We start from the raw sequence: 17,316 nt of genomic DNA, 5'->3' as shown, positions 1-17,316 counted from the left end.
ATTGTTTATTTATTATTACGCATAGATAATTGTTTCATTATGACGAGGCTACCCCCCCTTAGAACAGGGGGATGTTAACGTCCAAGATCTCCCGTTGAGAATCCGGAATAGGAACACCCCCTTCAAAAATACACTCGAAATCAACAAGAAAAGGGATCAACACTTCCACCGAGACATTCAATGTCGGCACAAACACTATACACATGTTTCTTGTGTTCATTTTGTTGTTGCGGCATTGGGCAATCACCTCTCGAAGGAACCGGAAGATTACGTAACACACATCGTAATTCAACTTTTCAATGTCTGAAGTCGTATTGATGTAGTGTTGGTACTCAATAGCAATGTCCCTGTCTGATTTGCCTGAATGGGCTAAGGAGTTCAATTTGGAGTACGCCTTCAAGCCAAAGATGGGTGATGGCAATTCTCGCAAGTATGTTTTGAATAACCCAGCCACGGTATGAATGTCAGGCTTCAAGGACGTTTGGAAAAGATCCACGTCGTACTCCTTATTGAACTTGTCCTTCAATTGCCGTATAGTAGAAGCAGATCCACTCAATCTAAAGATCCCTTCTTCGTAAATGGCTCCTGTTCTATTCATGTAAATCAAACATCGACTGAGAACACTGGGAATGCTTCTGTTGTAGAACACTCCACTTGATAGGTTATATCCATAGTCGATTTCTCTGCCAAAAATAGCCTTGGCCATTTGGTCGTCTAGTTGCATCTGTTTCAAGTAATAGTCAATCTCATGAGAGTTATTCAGTGGTGGCCCATCAGATGGCACTAGTGTATCGTCACCTCCTCCAGTCGCGCTAACACTATCGGACGTATGATTCCGACTAGCTTTACCGAAGGGGAACAATGATCGGATCTTGCTGGAATTAGAAGTTTGTTTCCGTTCCTTGGACTCGTCCATCGTAGTCATACCGGTACTTGAACCGGTACCGGTCGTATTGGTGGTTAACATGGAGCTATCAGCTACTAATGCTTCTTCATACGTAGATGTTGGTGTCGACGTTCCAAGATTATTATTGTGCCTTGACCCTTGCGTATACCCCCCATAATCTAATTCATCCACTCCTCCTCCGCCATCGTATTTGCTAGTGGGTGTTTGCATGGACGAACAGGTTCCTCCTTGTTCCAAATAAGATGATGAGGATGAATCACCTCCGCCGGGAGTAGTAGCATATTGCAACAACACAGTTATCCAATCATCTCTATCGGTATCACTTTCAGCACAGAAAAAATGCTTAGAACTTGATAATTTGGTCGATTTGGTACTCTCCATGATCAAAAACGCATGGCGATATCCTCTTTCATCAGCAACTGAGTCATTACTTTGTCTTCCTATAGAAACCCCTTGTAATTGAAGCAGTTCTACCAAGGTGCCCCCAGGCGAATCATACACTTCCAAAACAGGACCATCAACTTGACACCAACGAACTTTCCAAGACGTTCCAAACCCTTTATACTTCCGAATAAGGTACCCTTCCTTTGCAGAGCCACTACGGAAATCATCCAACGGGTTAACGATATCACACGATAAAAACAAACAAAGTGCATACAACACCAGATGGGGGACATGGGGCATGACAAAGATGGAGTTGAAATAATCTTGAATGGTGATCCTCCGCATGTCAACCTTGGTGGGAATGTTGGAATAGAAGGACGATTTATCTGGTAATTGTGGTAAGCCAAAACATCCAAGTGAAGGTCTGATGTCATTATCAAGAGCCAAGAGTTGAATATAATTCTTCTTAACCTTCCACATTTCCTTTGACGTTGATCTATCAACGGCCCCTAATATACAGTGGGGTTCTTCATTCTTACCTAAGGAAAGTGTACTGATAGCTGACACCATAATGGTCCCAAAATCTTCTGGCTTGATAAATAACTTGGAATAGTCTTCTTCCTTTGTACTATTGTTCAATACTGAGAACGTACCTAATGTTTGACTTCGATTGCTGTTCTTGGTATAACTCTCTGACCCCCCTTTAGAGCTTTCAGTGTCGGTCAGGAAACTTCGTTGTGGTGATGAAAGATTGTGTTGAAAAGAATTAGGTAATGGAGATGAAATATAACTGTGAACGTCTGTTCCGTGAAGATCATGTCTACTATTGACAGCTAAACTCTCAGGTGAGTTGGGTATGCTTTTACGATCGCTTAAACTTTGGAACACCAGAATTACCTGCGTTGCTGGTGTGTGGACATTCTTGGTTGGAGATCGGGGTAACTCATTAGTGCCAGAACTACCTATCCCAGAATGTATTGTCTCTGTTGTCAGGTTACCTCTTCTCCGTCGACTTAGGAAACCTCCAATAGATTTAGAGCCCACATCCAAATGGTGATGATGTTGCTGATTACCATCAGCTGTCGAAGAAGGTCTCTCCGGTGACTTGAAAATAGGCTTCTCATTGGTCTGAAAATTAGCATAAGGTGTAACAATTGGTGGTGAATCGTGGTAATACTTATTCTGTTGGCGAGGTGTTTGTGGAGTCACACTATCTCCCTGTGGGGAATCAGCATACGTTGATGACGATCTCTTGTAAGAGTTGCGAGAAGAATGTTGCAGTTGTTGAGGTGTAGTTATGGAGTTCATCACCAGCAGTGATGGTAGTTGTGGTGTGGAAATTGACTTGCTTTGAGATCCATTTGATGAATCCAGAGTTCTCTTCGATATCTGTTGTGCTTGAGATTGTTGTCCTTGTCCTTGTGCTTGTAGTGTTGCGGGTAGTTTAAGTCTGGATTTATATGTTGAACCAGCACTTCCGCTTCCACTTCCTATACTTGAGGTACTGCTATTCTTGATCAGTTTATTTTGATATACTGCGGCCATTTTCACTGATGAAGCTGCAGTAGTAGCACCAATACCACCAGTATTTACCGCACGATCCATAATACCCGACCCTGAAGTAGTATCTATAGGGGAAGAAAGCATCTCTGAACTCTCACTGGCCAAGTTAGACTTAGTCCCCTCTGATAGTATACTTGAAGAGTCAATAGTATGCGGATGACTAACTATGGAAGAAATCGATGTTGATGATGGTGCCATAGGTAAAGTCTTGTTGAGATGGTTTCGTCTTTCTGATCTCTGGGGTATATCATCATTCTTCGGCTCTTCTATCGAACGTTGCTCACTGAAACATGAAGATGTTTCATCTTTAGGGTTGCTTAATTTCTTGGATAAGTTGTTAGAAGGACTTTCTGACGACGTTGAAGATTCTAAAGTCTCTATTCTGGAATTCAACATCAAGATTTGTCTTTGGTGCTTTTGTTGTAACGCTTTAAGCTCTTGGTTCTCTTTTATAAGCATCTCAATGAAATCTGCATCATTTATATTGGCTCTATCAAATAATGGATCACTTGGACTCACATGGTCGTTCTCATTATTCTTGCTATTATTACCACCAAACACCGTATTAGCAGTCAAATTATATACTCCTCCATTGCGTGTGGGGGATGACTCTGAAATCACGGCATCTTCATCATCGCATATTTCATTACTCTTGTCGTCTAGATGAATCTCTCGGTCTCGTGGTATTATTTTGCCACTCATGTTTAACCTAATATAAAGTGGTGATACGTCAAGCGATCTAATAATACATGCGATAACAATAATTAAAGCCCCTGAAAATTTGTACAGACAAGGATCTCTATACTAATTCCCAAATATCTTCTTTCACGTTCACGCCTTTGGGAAGGCTGGTTCGCAATGCCAATTGTTAACGGAATACTTTTAAATGGAATGTAGTAAACTTATTTCATCTGAGGTTTTGGTCAACTTTATTGCGTACTTTCTTCGTTAAGGCTTCCTCAAATTACTTCCCCGCGCTACCCAAAACATCAATCCTGCAGATAGATCATTTCAATGTACGTGGACTTCTTCGTGTTAAGAAATGGTGAAGAAATACGTACGGCTAAAACAATCAATCGTTTTCTTCTTACCCATGGGTTGTCTCTAATATGTATAAAATTGAACATATGAGCTTTAGAAATCGACATTGTTTTGCATTAATTCACATGCTTTCATGTTGCTTTTTACGGCTCTAATTGAATGTATCGCTTGGAATGGCTTGAGATTGCTACCAGATCTTGTGTTCATGTCTCTTTTCACCTAGCAAACTGCCTATTAAGGAAACCTACATATACTTGCTTTTTAACACATTATGCATGGAGATTACAAGCACGAGCAAATTATTAACAACAACTCGTACTATACGATTCATACGATACGATTCGTACTATACGACTATATCTATTAAACTTTCCCCATATGTCAACAGTTAAAGTATAGTACATTCTATAAATCCTATATACACTACTAAAATCTTATTCTATCTGTCTTTACCGTTGTTCACTTTCTTGAAATAAGATCTTGTGTGTCTAATTATTCGTCTAGAATCTTCAGGATCAGCTTTAATAGGACTTGACTCAATTGCTTCGGATCCATCCGCCAAAATCTCCTTAACCATCTTGTGTATTGGTGGTGGATTGACAAGATCTTTGGATCCAACCATTGAGTGCAGCTGTAAAGAATTATTAGAACCAATTCTTTCTGAAGCAGTTCCTCCACCCCCACTTCCAATTGAACTAGCTGTCATCCCTGAAGATTTTGAATTTGTAGGCTCATAGTGATAAATATAATTCGCAGGTAAAATTGCATTAGGCATCATTGCTCTACCTAATTTGATCACTTCATTAGCCCAAACAGTAATCTCAGCATTAGGATTCTTATAAGGAGTCCAGTTTTTCTTACATCCTTTGGATAATTCTTTCATAACCTGTTGACTACCCCAAGTTTCATTCCATTGAATATCATCGTCATTCGTTAACCCAATTAAATGAGAAAATATTCCTGTTGATAATGCTCCATCGGAATAACCACCTTCCAAAAAGGAAACCACTTTCCCGTTGGTATGAATTTTGGCCAATTTAACAACATCTTTAGTAAACTTTGCATAAAATGATGTGGGAACATTAATCCCATGTCTCTGCATTTGTGGGTTTTCATACTCCAGAGCATCAAATCCAGCAGATATCATAATCAATGGGTTAAAAGGTTGAGGAATCTCAGGTCGTTTAATACTTTGATTCCCATATAGATGAGGTTTCATAAGATATTTGTTGTACTTTGCTAAATCTGTCAAATATTCTTGATACGCAGCTTCATATTCTTTCTTTGCAGTATTCAAGAATTGATTGGCTCGATTAAGCAAAGCAACATATTTCGTCAGATAATGCTTATAAAACTCATCTTCAGTGGCCCATGATTGTAAATGAACGTTCCAAATGGTTAAATCATGATCCATAATGCATAGGGAAGCATTCTTAATGTTTTCTCTAGTGGCATAACCCAATTCCGTGGGGTAACTACGAATATCATGTAAAGAAAAATATCCAACTTTAGGATAACCAGCCGTACGTTTCCCATAATCATTTCTAGGATTATTACGCAATTCATCTTCATCTAAATCTTGAAAATCATCTTTACCATAATCACCAGCAAACCCTGCACGTTCCCAGCAAATATCTTGTGAACCATCACCATGATGCAAATCTATATCTAAAATAGCAACATGACTGACTTTATATTTATCAGCAGCGTATTCGATACCTATTTGAACATTATTCAACAAGCAAAATCCACTTGGTAAACAAGCATGTGAATGGTGACCTGGAGGTCTAATTACAACAAATGCCAAATCATAATTATCTTTACTGCTGATGTTACCAATGACATTATCAATGGCTGTTTCGATTGTTCCTATAACTCCTTCTATAGCATTGATGGTTTTCGGAGTTAAATAAATATCACCAGCATTCCAACCTTCCGGAACTTCTATTTCATCATCTAACAATTTATCATGAGATTCTAAACAAAGTTCAACCAATTTTTTGGGCCAGTTTTTACCGTGGATTCGACGAACATGAGGAGAAAATAGAGACCCTCTTTTAGTGGAGTTAATAATTTGATAAAAAAAGGGGAACATGGTCAATGCAGCCGAAATACCAAGACACGAAGCAAGTAATCGTTGTGGACGTTCAAAGATTGTTGATAAATAAGATTTCGAAACCCACAGTCTTCCAAAAGCATGTTCGGAAGAATACGGAGATAACACCACCAAAGTCCGATCTTTTTCATTACGAAACCGGGGTGATTCACTTTTGATATGAGGATTGGAATCAAGAAACAAATCGAAGGCCTTATGGAACCGTTCCAATGCGATATCAATCAATGGAGACGGCCTTAAGATATCCTTGTATTTGGTGGAATCCAAATTACCATATGAAGATAAAGAAGGTGACCCATCACGAGAAGAACTTCTTATTGAATCCCTTTCATCTTTGAATTCCTTAGTTGCTAAATTGGGGAGTAAGCTGTATCTATTTCTTGTTTTGAACTTTGGGATTTGTTCCAGCATCAACTCCTCTTCCTCCAATTCTTCTATTCCAACAATACTAACATCTCTGGTGTAGTTCATAGAGGTTACATTGAAGTCCTGGGTCTGGTCGATCGTGATATCATCACCTCCATCACCACCACCTCCATAGTCTGCGTTTGATGTTGGTCTAAAGGTTAAGGTGGTTTCAAATTGGGATATGAGTGACTCTTCACTATCATTTTCCTTCTCTAGTTTCTCTCTAAGATTACTCATTATGGTTCAATAAATATGATACATCTATAAATAGACACAGTATCAACAATAAATGTGATACGTATGATTGGTGGTAATTTTTCTATATATAAAGTTGTAATTGTATCCCTTTTGATTTCATTTAGTGATTTTCTGAGACCTTTGTGTTTCATGATTCGACACCCGGACACCACAATACCCGAACACAGGAACACCCCAACACCAACCCAATACTTGATCTAAATCTAAATATATGGCACTGGATATACAGGTTGAGTAAGAAGGTATTATACCTTGGATATATACAAATAATAATGCTATACATTATCAGACTTGAAAACATTGGGAGAAATTACTTCCAGAAGTCTGGGTGTTTCTCCCACATTGTGTCTCCTCTTTCTAATGACATTCTCAATATATGCTTCACCAGCTTTATAAGACGATCTGACCAATGGACCAGATGCAACATACAAAAATCCCATTTCTAAAGCCTTGTCTCTCCAATAGTCAAACTTCTGAGGAGTAACATATTCAACAACCTTCATATGCCTCTTTGTAGGTCTCATATATTGACCGAAGGTTACAACATCACAACCCACTTCACGTAAATCTTTAAGAGTTTGGATTAATTGTTCATCTGTTTCTCCGAATCCCAACATCAATGAAGTCTTTGTAACCAATGAAGGTTTGAATTCTTTAGCAGTTCTAAGCACTGCTAAGGATTGTCTGTAGGTTGCCCTACGATCTCTAACATGTGGAGTTAATGCTTCGACGGTTTCCATATTATGTGCATAAACTTCAAGTCCGCTATTAGCTAAGATCTTAACCATTTCTAAATCTCCACGGAAATCTCCACCTAAAACTTCAACCAATGTTTGAGGAGCTTTTTCTTTAATCTTACGAACAGTTTCAGCTAAATGTTTAGCTCCTCCATCTACTAAATCATCTCTATCGACTGTGGTCAAAACAACGTAGCCCAACCCCCATCTTTTAATGGCTTCAGCTGTATTTTCAGGCTCATTGGGATCGGGTGTAGAAGGCTTTCTATTAGTCTTCACACTGCAGAATCGACATCCTCTTGTACAAGTATCACCTAAAAGCATAATAGTGGCTGTAGATTCAGATTTCTTCCCACCCCAACATTCTCCTATGTTTGGACATCTGGCTTCTTCACAAACAGTAGCTAACTTAAGTTCTCTAACATCCTTTTTCACATTATGAAACAGTTTACCTTTGGGAATGGGAACTTTTAACCATTTGGGAAGTCTCTGATCCGGATCAGACCGTGCTGCCTCCAATGGGTCAACTATCATATCTTGGGCTTTACCATTAACAAAATCTTCAAAACTTGGTCCTTGATTGAGCGTATCAGAGAATAAAGTTCTCTGTCTTCTCTTAGTAGGGGCACCACTATCTCCTGTTTTAGATGTTGATGATGATGTTGCTGCTGCTGCTGTGGCTCGTTCTGAAGTCGAGAGAGCTCTTATAAACCCACAGACTTGGCGTCTTCTTCCTAAGGCACGAATCATTATTTACGTATAAAATAGACTCTACTAAATGTATGTATATATCACACAACTTAAGTATTAGCAGTAGTTGAATTTTTGTGGAGTGGCAGTCTTCTCCTTTATGAGGCCATCTTCTTAACGCATTGCCATTTGTAAGAGTGCGTACCAAAACGGCAATCGGAGCCTGAGTCAATACGGGAACGAGTCTTTTCTTATTTTTTCGGAACAAGACACGCCGGGGTAACCAGAGTCATATATAGTTGACTCTGGTTCAAAGAGTTTACCTTCGCTCCGTCACGTGACTCAGTTGGTACTTATAATAAGTAATAAGCATTTGTCTATGCTAAGATGAGAAGGTCATATAAACGAGCCATATAAGCGAGTCATATATAGGAGTCATGAGAGAATGAAAGTAAGTTCATGACGCAGTAGATGCAAAAAAGGGATCATGCAATTAAGAGCAAAGTAATATAATTCAAGAAAATAATACAAGGAAGTAGTTGTCACTCACTCTTAAAGCAACCGGTGAATAGTATCGTCTTGGAATTGGGTCAAATCACTCAAATTATCCCACCATTTGAACAAAAAGGATTGGCAAATCAATTTGAACCATGGGGTAAAGACCAAAGATGAATCTTCAAACATTTCCCGGAGTTTATCAGCAGTGACCCATTTATGGTCTCTTACTTCATTCCAGTTTGGGTTCAAAGGAATATCATTCTTGGTCTTTAAAATTAAAATGTAATCAATTTCATGTTCACCCCATTTACTGTCTTTAGCTCCACTTGGGGATTTGTAGTGAATTCTGGTTAAATAATCAAAGTTTTCAGTTGGAACATCCCTGATTGCAATACCTAACTCATGATCAAGCTTTCTTTGAGCAGCTACTTTTGCACCAGCAACGGCATTTTCCAAACTATTAATATCGCGCTTTGTTTCAGAGACTCCAAGTTCACTAGGAACACATAAAGGGTGGGAACAACAAGTGTTAGTCCACATATCAGCAAAAGTGATCTTTTCAGAAGCTCTTTGCTGTAAAAGTAATTCTCCACGTTCATTGAAAAGGAAAACCAGGAAAGCACGATGCAATAAACCTTCATTGATATTATCCATGATATGACACAATTTCTTGGTACCAGCACCAACTGGTTCATCATTGTAGTCTAAAACAATGCACAATTCCTCCATCAAACGAATTTGTTCTTCATCGTGTCCAGCAAGGAATTCATCGGCAGATGAAGATTCTGAGCCCGCAGAACGTGGAATCCCAGAAATCTGTTCTAATGGTGTAACCTCAGACCATTTGCTAAGAATGGCAGACTTGTCCAAACTCTTAACCAAGTTTTCGTATTCAGACATTGTTATCGTCAACAACTTACTCCCGTGTATATTCTGCTGAATATATAAATTAATGGTTTTAACTCTGACCTTTTAGGCACGGCTGTGGTATGGTTAGGTGATAAGAGATCCAATACGAATTGAGATGATGGTTTGAGTTGATTTTTCCACCTCAACTCGTTTGGCGTTTTGTGCCACATTGTAGCGGAACGAAATATATAGGCACATGGATTTGAGACCCATATAAGCCAACCACCAGATCCAGATTGATCCGTGGATATTAAGAAAATCGGTACTAGATATACAATTACATACGCTGGTAGCAGTTTTTTTTAACGGATCATGAAGGTGAAGGTATGTATCTTCGAAATAAAACATGCAAACGCGCTACCATGGTATCACTTCGTGAATACTCTAATGATTTAAACGAGATACCACAAAGGCATCAAAAGACCCAAAATGACGTGATATACCTAAAAAGGTAATTAGTATCATCACTGATTTGTTTTAGGTTCAGCCTTTCAAACGATAATGACTAATTTTCATTAACTTAGCTTGATTCCTATATACGCTTATAATTTATGTGCATCCAATTTCAAGCATTTAAGTGGGCCATAATTCTTCATTAAGTTTGCATACTTACCAAGCAGCACATATGACTTCAAAGAAAGATCAGATTACGTAAACAATAGTGATTTGTTCTGGACTTTTATTACACAAAGCTTCTCAATCTGCGTTGAAAATTTTTTGAATGCCAACGGTGCCCTTTCCTACTTAATAAATTAGAAAAGATTCCACTTAGCCAATTGATTCATTGATAAAGTAATTTACTGGAATATTTACGGTAATCACAGCTAAAACTGTTTTGCACTACTTTCCTTCTTTCTTTTGTTGTTGTGTTGTAATATTTCATACTGACCATCTAATAATTGAAATCGTTAGTTTGATCTGATCTACTTAACTGATATTTGATCATCTTTTATTATTCTCGCTTCTAGTTTAAAGACTATTGACTGTACCCCACCCGTGAACGATGTCTTCCTCCGATGCTCCTTCTTCTTCTGCTGGCTTTTCTAAGTCTCAGCAACAACCTCCCAGAAAGTTCATTAAACGTCCTGATGATGAAGTTGTCAAGAAGCAAATTGAAGCTTTAAGAAAGGAAATCGCCCAATTAGATTTGGCAAGTAACGAATTGACTGCTCAACTTGATAAGACTACTATGGATCCAAAGCATGCTGAAGCCCGTAGTGAATTACAAACTGAATTAAGACTGTTGATTTCTAAACAATCTAGTTTGAAGACTGAACGTAATGCTGTTAATGATCAAATTAAGCAAGTTGACCAAAGTTTGAAGAGAAAAGTTGCTGAAATCCAAGCACAAACTTCCAAAAACAGTTTCAAATCTGTTGCTGACATTGACGCACGTATTGACTATTTGGATGGTTTAGTTGATGCTGGTACTTTGAAATTGGCCGAAGAACGTAAGTTTGTTAAGGAAATGTCTAGCTTGCGTAAGTTACGTAAGGATTTTGGTGCCATTGAAAAGCAACAAGCTTTGATTGATGCTGATAAGACAAAGATTGCCGAATTGAAGAAGAAATTGTCTGGTTTGCAAAATAAGGAAGTTCAAGCACGTTTTGAAGAAATCCAAAAGAAGTTGGATGAAATTAACGAACAAAATAAGTCCGTTTCCACTAAAAGATCCGAATTTGTTAAGAAGAGAGCTGCACTTAGAGAACAGAAGGATGCTAAGTTTAACGCAATCCGTAAGTTGAGAGCTGACTTCGATGCTGAAATGGATAAGTTCCGTGCTACCTTAGCAGCGGAACGTAAGAAGAGAGAAGAAGAAAACAAGGCTCGTGAACAAGAAGAAAAGTTACAAAAGAAGAAGGAAGTTGCTGAGAAGCTTTTGTCTGAAGCTTCTGTACCTGCTTTCACTCAAGAAATCAACTCCATACATACGTTGTTGGCTTACTTTGATCCAGCATATGTTAAGCCTGCTCCCAAATCAACTTCCACTGCTAACGGTGCTAGTGAAATCAATACCCACAAATCCATTCGTAAGGTTGAAATGCCAGAAGATGTTGTTGTCTTGAAAAAAGAAACTGTCGCTTTCTTTGAAGGTACTAAGGGTAAGAAGGCCAACAGACAAAGAAAGAACAAGACTAAGTTCACTGTTGACCCAGAAGTCATTGCTGCTTTAGGAAACTTGTCTATTCCATTACCAACCAAATCTGAAGATGTTGAAGGTACCATCGAAGTATTGAAGGAAACTTTGAAGGCCTTGGAAGACAAACAAGAAGAGCAAACCAAGGTTAATATGGAAAGAGCCAAGGCCCAGCTTGCTGCGTTGGAAGCTGAAGAAGAAAAGAAGGCAGACGAAAAAGAAACCTCGGAAGAAACCACTGAAGAACCTTCCGAAGAAGCTGCTGTTGAGGAAAACGGGAACTAATTTAGAATCAATTGACTAACCGTGAACTCTGCCATTGTGCGTTTGAACTGCATTGTTTATATATGGGTGTAGTTTTGCTAATTAAAGAAATTTGGCAACCAATATATACAGATATGTCCTTACCTTGAGCAGTTTTTAGGATTATTACAAGTCGTGTACTTTGACTAATCTGAAAAATTAATAGAGCGATGGGCCATCGGTAACCTAGCCATACCTACAACTACTAAACTGACAATACAGCATCGATTGCTTTTTAGTTAATAGGCAAAAAAAAAGAGATGGCAGCTAAAAAAAAGACAGAAGTGGTGGAAAAGGCTGTGAAAAAGCCCAGTAGAAAGCCATCATCTCCACAAGTATCGCTTGCAATTCCATCAACTATAATATCGCGTACTAATGCTGCCAACTTAGAACATGTGACCCATATAGCATACCAGGTAGCCAAAGCTGCTGCAACATTCAACGTGAGTGAGATTGTAATTATAGATGTTCCCAATGAGAAAGAAGAAAGTTACGATTCCAGTGTGGTGCTAAAGGGAGATAAAGGTGGAACCAAACTTAAGTTCGATGACGATGAAGAAACCAAGAAGATGGATTCAAAAGTGGCTTCTAATGAAAATGTTAATAATGAGCCTCAATTAAAGGATATGCGTACATTTGATAACGGTGTCCTCTTTGCAACTTTATTGCAGTTTTTTGTCACACCTCCATATCTTGTTCAAACGGTTTTTGCCAAAAACCAATATAAAAATAAGTTTGGAGTAGCTAAGAAGCTTCCCAAAATATCAATGTTACCATTCATGTCGAACAATGAGGTGTATCGTAGTTTCAAAGAAGGCCTCACAATTGCTAAAAGAACACCACAAACCCTGAACAAGAGAAAGAAGGTCAAAGGTTCAAAATTAAGTGTTACCAAATATGTGAACATTGGAGAGAAAGAACCCTTAGAATTAGTTGGTCAGGATGTTCCTGTTAATGTAAGAGTCACTGTTGACATTGCAAATAAGAAAGTCGTGAGTCCTCTTGAAGCATACGGATTTCAAGGATGTAAAGGAACATTTGGATATCAAGTTCGTCATGCTAGGCTGCTTAGTGCGGTTTTCACAGGTTCTGGATTTGAAGATGGTTATACTTGCTCATTGCATGTTTTATGCCAAGACTATTTTGGCAACTCAGTTGTATCTACAGAACTGAAACCACCATCTAATAGCAAAGACAGAGTTTTATTGGTGTTTTCGAATGATAGAGAATTGGAAGCTTTGAAGAAGGCAGACTCGCAATTGAGTTCCATAGACTCTGTGAGTCAATTGTTTGATGGTAGGATTAATGTTCCAACAGCAGCCCGTGTAGAAGATGCTGTTTTCATTGCATTAACTCGCTGTCTAGGGAATTGATTAAGAAGCAGATATTTGCAGCAACAGAAAGGGACATCATCACGTGAAATTTAATGGTAGCGCACTAAATTAGTCCCACAGTTAGTGTGACTTATGGTATGGTAATGGAACGAAAATACAGTAACAAACTAAGTAATTGATCAGAACATATCACATAATTTTGAACCTTTACAGTTAATATAGTGCTGCTGCTGTTACCCTAGTTAGGCGTTAGCCATAGTGGAGCAGCGTATTTTAGTTACTGGATTTCTCTACATAGACATTTAGATCGTAGTAGTAACGTTTCTTATTACCTGAAATAGTATAAAGGGGATTCCAGACCAGGATATTCACGTAAATTATATAACCCTAGCGTATTTTTCATCACCGTTCAAGTTGCTTCTATATTTAGATTCATTCCCAGTGTTGTTTTCTTTTTTTTGTTTGTTTGTTTTGTTTTTTTGTTTATTTATGTGCTGCAATTCCGGCCAGACCACCACGTGATAAAAGTTTTCAAACATCCACACAAGGCGGTATATAACTCGTTAATTACGGCATATAAAGGTGTTATCTCCTCACTTTATAAGCCCATATCGGTATATAACCCATTTTAAGCCCGGAAAGCAGATTTGTGCCGTCGGAAATCTGTTTTGGGCAATGTCGCTTTTCTTTTTGTGGCATCAATCTCTTGTTGGAGCCAGGTGCCTTCCTTCCTTCTTGTCTTCCAATTTTTACCTATACTATATGGCGGCTATAATGTTTATTAAATTTATATGATGGATCTTTTCTTCTTCGTACTCTCTTTTTATCATCAAAGTTTCATTGATTGTCGATCGTTATATTAATCATGAAGTTCTCTACCTTGATTGCACTCGCTACTGCTGTATCTTCCGTATCAGCTATCGGTGATGTATGTGAACGATTTTCCTGTCTTATACATTTGAAACATTTTTACTAACATACCTACTCCTAGCTTGCCTTTAACTTGGGTGTTCAAGATAACAGTGGTAACTGTAAGTCAGCCTCTGAATATGCCACCGATTTCCAAACTTTAGAAGGTTATTCAAAGATTGTCAAGACTTATGCTGTCTCTGACTGTAACACTTTGGAAACGATTGGTCCAGCTGCTGAAAAAGCTGGTTTCCAATTGATGTTGGGTATTTGGCCCACCGATGACGCTCATTTCCAAGCCGAAAAGAATGCCTTAACCACTTACTTGCCAACCATCTCTATTTCTACTGTCAAATACTTTACTGTTGGATCTGAAGCCATGTACAGAGGTGATTTAACCGGTGAAGGTTTGGCTGAAAAGATTTCTGAAATAAAAGACTTATTGAAAGGAATCAAGGATAAAGATGGTAAATCTTACTCCTCTGTTCAAGTCGGTACCGTCGACTCTTGGAATGTTTTGGTTGATGGTATGGCTCAACCAGCCATCAAGGAAGCCGATTTTGTCTTTGCCAATGCTTTCTCTTACTGGCAAGGTCAAACTCAACAAAACTCTTCTTACTCATTCTTTGATGATATCATGCAAGCTTTACAAGTTATTCAAACTACTAAAGGTTCTACTGATATTCCTTTCTGGGTTGGTGAAACTGGTTGGCCAACTGAGGGTACTAACTTTGAAAGTGCCGAACCATCTGTTGAAAACGCTAAGACCTACTGGCAAAAGGCTATCTGTGCTATGAGAGGCTGGGGTGTGAATGTTGCCGTTTTTGAGGCTTTTGATGAAGCTTGGAAGCCTGACACTTCTGGTATCTCTGATGTTGAAAAGCACTGGGGTGTTTTCGATGCAAATTACAAGTTGAAGTACTCTTTGACTTGTGATTTTTAAATTAAATATAATGTCCATTCAGCCATCTAGGTTCTCCGTTTTATAAATTCATTTCCCGATACCAAAGTTATTGAATATCGTATATATAAGTACATGCATATGAGAGAATAATACTTTTATCTATTTTTTTATGCATGTACGTATAAATACGTCTACATATGTCTACATGCGTATACACATTTCCCATCTGTTATGCGTACTACGTTATTATTTCGTTTTTAGATAATAAACATCACATCTTGCTATATACTCGTACATGTATACAATAGGGTAGTGCGCCAGAATTGGGCGGAGTTATATCTATAAATATGTTAATTGGATGACATACAATAAATGCTAAGTGGTTTAAAAATTAACAAATTAATGTCTGGATATGGATAGCTAATCTATAAGAGGAACCCAAGTCCTTTGACGGCCTAAATAAATGAGAATACAGAGTGGATTGACAACCTTCCAACATAAATATATAGTGATGATAACATAGAACGAGTAGGATCCAATAAAACAAAACAACAGTGGACTGTTGGTTAAGCTGCAGTAGGCTCCCGTCTATGCCATTCCATAATCAAATCATCCTTAGGGAAAATGGTGGCGAAAACTTTAATGTCTTCAGACAATTCCGTCTTATGATGAACCAAATCAGCATTCAAGACATACTTACCCAACATTCCCGTGAACAACATGAGAACATAAATACGACCAAGACACAAATGTGGACCGGTACCAAAGGTTAACCAATTACGAGTTTCCATATCCGTGGTGGCGTTCAACCATCTGTCTGGAATGAATGAATCAGGGTCAGGGTACACTTCAGGGTCATGAAGAGCCGGGTAAACAGAAGGAATAACCATGGCACCTTTAGGAACAGTATAAGAATCGGTGACAGGGAAGTTTTGTTTAGCCATATAGGGAACCATAATAACAGGAGGTCTATATCTCAATGTTTCCTTAACCACGGCATTAGTATAGGTCATCTTGTTAATTAAGTCAAGGGAAAGAGGGACAGAAGGATCATTGTTACGCACTTCCAATTGCTCCTTTCTAATTTTAGCAACGACATCTGGACGATCGGATGCAATCTGGAACAACCAACATGCAAGAGAAGAAGAAGCGTCTTGAGAAGCAAAGAGGAAAGTGAAAATGACTTCGGAGATTTCTTTGTTTGAAAACTCTCTGACAAGTAATTTGGATTCAGGGTCTTCAGATTGTTGTTCACGAGCTTGCTTCATCAAATAGATCCATTCATCCATAACACATTGGGGTTTACCATTTTGTTCGTTAATGTATTGCTTCGATTTGGCAGCACATTTCTCAAACACCTTCATGGTTTCGTCAGCAATTTTTTTACCATACCAAGTCTTAGTGTATGGGATAATGATGGGGAAGTTGACCAATTCCATAGCAGCGGTGACCCTATAATAGTTGTCTGCGATTTCTGCCACTTGTTCCTGGGTGATATAATCACCGCAGAAGGTTCTTAACGATAAGGCACACAACAATTCTCTGAACTCAGGGAAGAATTCTCTTGGACTATCATACTCAAGAAACTTTTCCAAATATTGATCCATATTCTTTTCCAAGACGGGGATATAGATTTCCAAAGCCTTTTGAGAAAATAATCCATTCAATCCACGGCGATAATCGGTGTGAGCTTTACCATCAAGAAACACCCAGTTGGAAGGACGTAAGATCTTAACTGCAACATCAACAACACAAGGTTTCACGTATTTGGAAGATTGAAAAATCTTACGACTCAAATCTCTGTCAGAGGCAATGACAACAAACTTGTGGAAAATCAGAACACATGAAAGCTTCCCACTGTCCCATTTGGCTTTATATTCTTCAAACTTGGGGTCTAACGACTCAAGAAATGGGCCAATGATGGGCCATATCTTATATTTGGGTCCGGCAATAGAACCTTTTTGAAGTTGATAACTAACTTGATCATAGCTCACTGCTAAAACAATAGCGGTAACCACTACTTGTAACCACGACATTGAACTAAGAAATTGGATTACGGTATTGACTAAACCATTGGAGACAACAACCTCAGCAGCCGGCCCCCCGGCTATATATTCCGGCGATGTGACGTTCACACTCATTTGATAGAAAGATGTAATTAAAAATTACCCGCTATGTTTTTAAGGAAAGATTATAAAGATAAAAAAATAGATTGGCG

General features: G+C 38.5%; 8 protein-coding genes across 8 annotated transcripts; 3 read left to right on the top strand and 5 right to left on the bottom strand.

The window, feature by feature from the left end:
• Positions 1 to 58: 58 nt before the first annotated feature.
• BEM3 (Bem3p) lies at positions 59 to 3,556 on the bottom strand (the record flags this gene model as incomplete). The annotated part of the gene is made up of 1 exon (XM_043191836.1): positions 59 to 3,556. The coding sequence occupies one exon, from the start codon at positions 3,554 to 3,556 to the stop codon at positions 59 to 61; it is 3,498 nt and encodes a 1,165-aa protein (XP_043048808.1).
• Positions 3,557 to 4,334: 778 nt separating this feature from the next.
• Positions 4,335 to 6,656, bottom strand: HOS3 (histone deacetylase; the record flags this gene model as incomplete). Its single annotated transcript, XM_043191835.1, has 1 exon — positions 4,335 to 6,656. The coding sequence occupies one exon, from the start codon at positions 6,654 to 6,656 to the stop codon at positions 4,335 to 4,337; it is 2,322 nt and encodes a 773-aa protein (XP_043048807.1).
• Positions 6,657 to 6,952: 296 nt separating this feature from the next.
• LAB5 (putative lipoate synthase) lies at positions 6,953 to 8,164 on the bottom strand (the record flags this gene model as incomplete). Its single annotated transcript, XM_043191834.1, has 2 exons — positions 6,953 to 8,100; positions 8,158 to 8,164. The coding sequence occupies 2 exons, from the start codon at positions 8,162 to 8,164 to the stop codon at positions 6,953 to 6,955; spliced, it is 1,155 nt and encodes a 384-aa protein (XP_043048806.1).
• A 492-nt stretch (positions 8,165 to 8,656) lies between these two features.
• Positions 8,657 to 9,502, bottom strand: IDI1 (isopentenyl-diphosphate delta-isomerase; the record flags this gene model as incomplete). The annotated part of the gene is made up of 1 exon (XM_043191833.1): positions 8,657 to 9,502. One exon carries the CDS (start codon positions 9,500 to 9,502, stop codon positions 8,657 to 8,659), a length of 846 nt encoding a protein of 281 aa, XP_043048805.1.
• Positions 9,503 to 10,514: 1,012 nt separating this feature from the next.
• BFR1 (Bfr1p) lies at positions 10,515 to 11,933 on the top strand (the record flags this gene model as incomplete). Its single annotated transcript, XM_043191832.1, has 1 exon — positions 10,515 to 11,933. The coding sequence occupies one exon, from the start codon at positions 10,515 to 10,517 to the stop codon at positions 11,931 to 11,933; it is 1,419 nt and encodes a 472-aa protein (XP_043048804.1).
• A 278-nt stretch (positions 11,934 to 12,211) lies between these two features.
• Positions 12,212 to 13,324, top strand: KQ657_001018 (putative methyltransferase; the record flags this gene model as incomplete). Its single annotated transcript, XM_043191831.1, has 1 exon — positions 12,212 to 13,324. One exon carries the CDS (start codon positions 12,212 to 12,214, stop codon positions 13,322 to 13,324), a length of 1,113 nt encoding a protein of 370 aa, XP_043048803.1.
• An 826-nt stretch (positions 13,325 to 14,150) lies between these two features.
• Positions 14,151 to 15,137, top strand: BGL2 (glucan 1,3-beta-glucosidase; the record flags this gene model as incomplete). The annotated part of the gene is made up of 2 exons (XM_043191830.1): positions 14,151 to 14,213; positions 14,277 to 15,137. 2 exons carry the CDS (start codon positions 14,151 to 14,153, stop codon positions 15,135 to 15,137), a joined length of 924 nt encoding a protein of 307 aa, XP_043048802.1.
• Positions 15,138 to 15,664: 527 nt separating this feature from the next.
• On the bottom strand, positions 15,665 to 17,239 carry ERG5 (C-22 sterol desaturase; the record flags this gene model as incomplete). The annotated part of the gene is made up of 1 exon (XM_043191829.1): positions 15,665 to 17,239. One exon carries the CDS (start codon positions 17,237 to 17,239, stop codon positions 15,665 to 15,667), a length of 1,575 nt encoding a protein of 524 aa, XP_043048801.1.
• Positions 17,240 to 17,316: the final 77 nt, after the last annotated feature.

The sequence above is a fragment of the Scheffersomyces spartinae genome (assembly GCF_019049425.1).
Source record: "Scheffersomyces spartinae strain ARV_011 chromosome Unknown scaffold_13, whole genome shotgun sequence".
Taxonomy (NCBI): Eukaryota; Fungi; Ascomycota; class Pichiomycetes; order Serinales; family Debaryomycetaceae; genus Lizanozyma; species Lizanozyma spartinae.
This window is presented reverse-complemented; position numbering and strand designations above follow the sequence as displayed.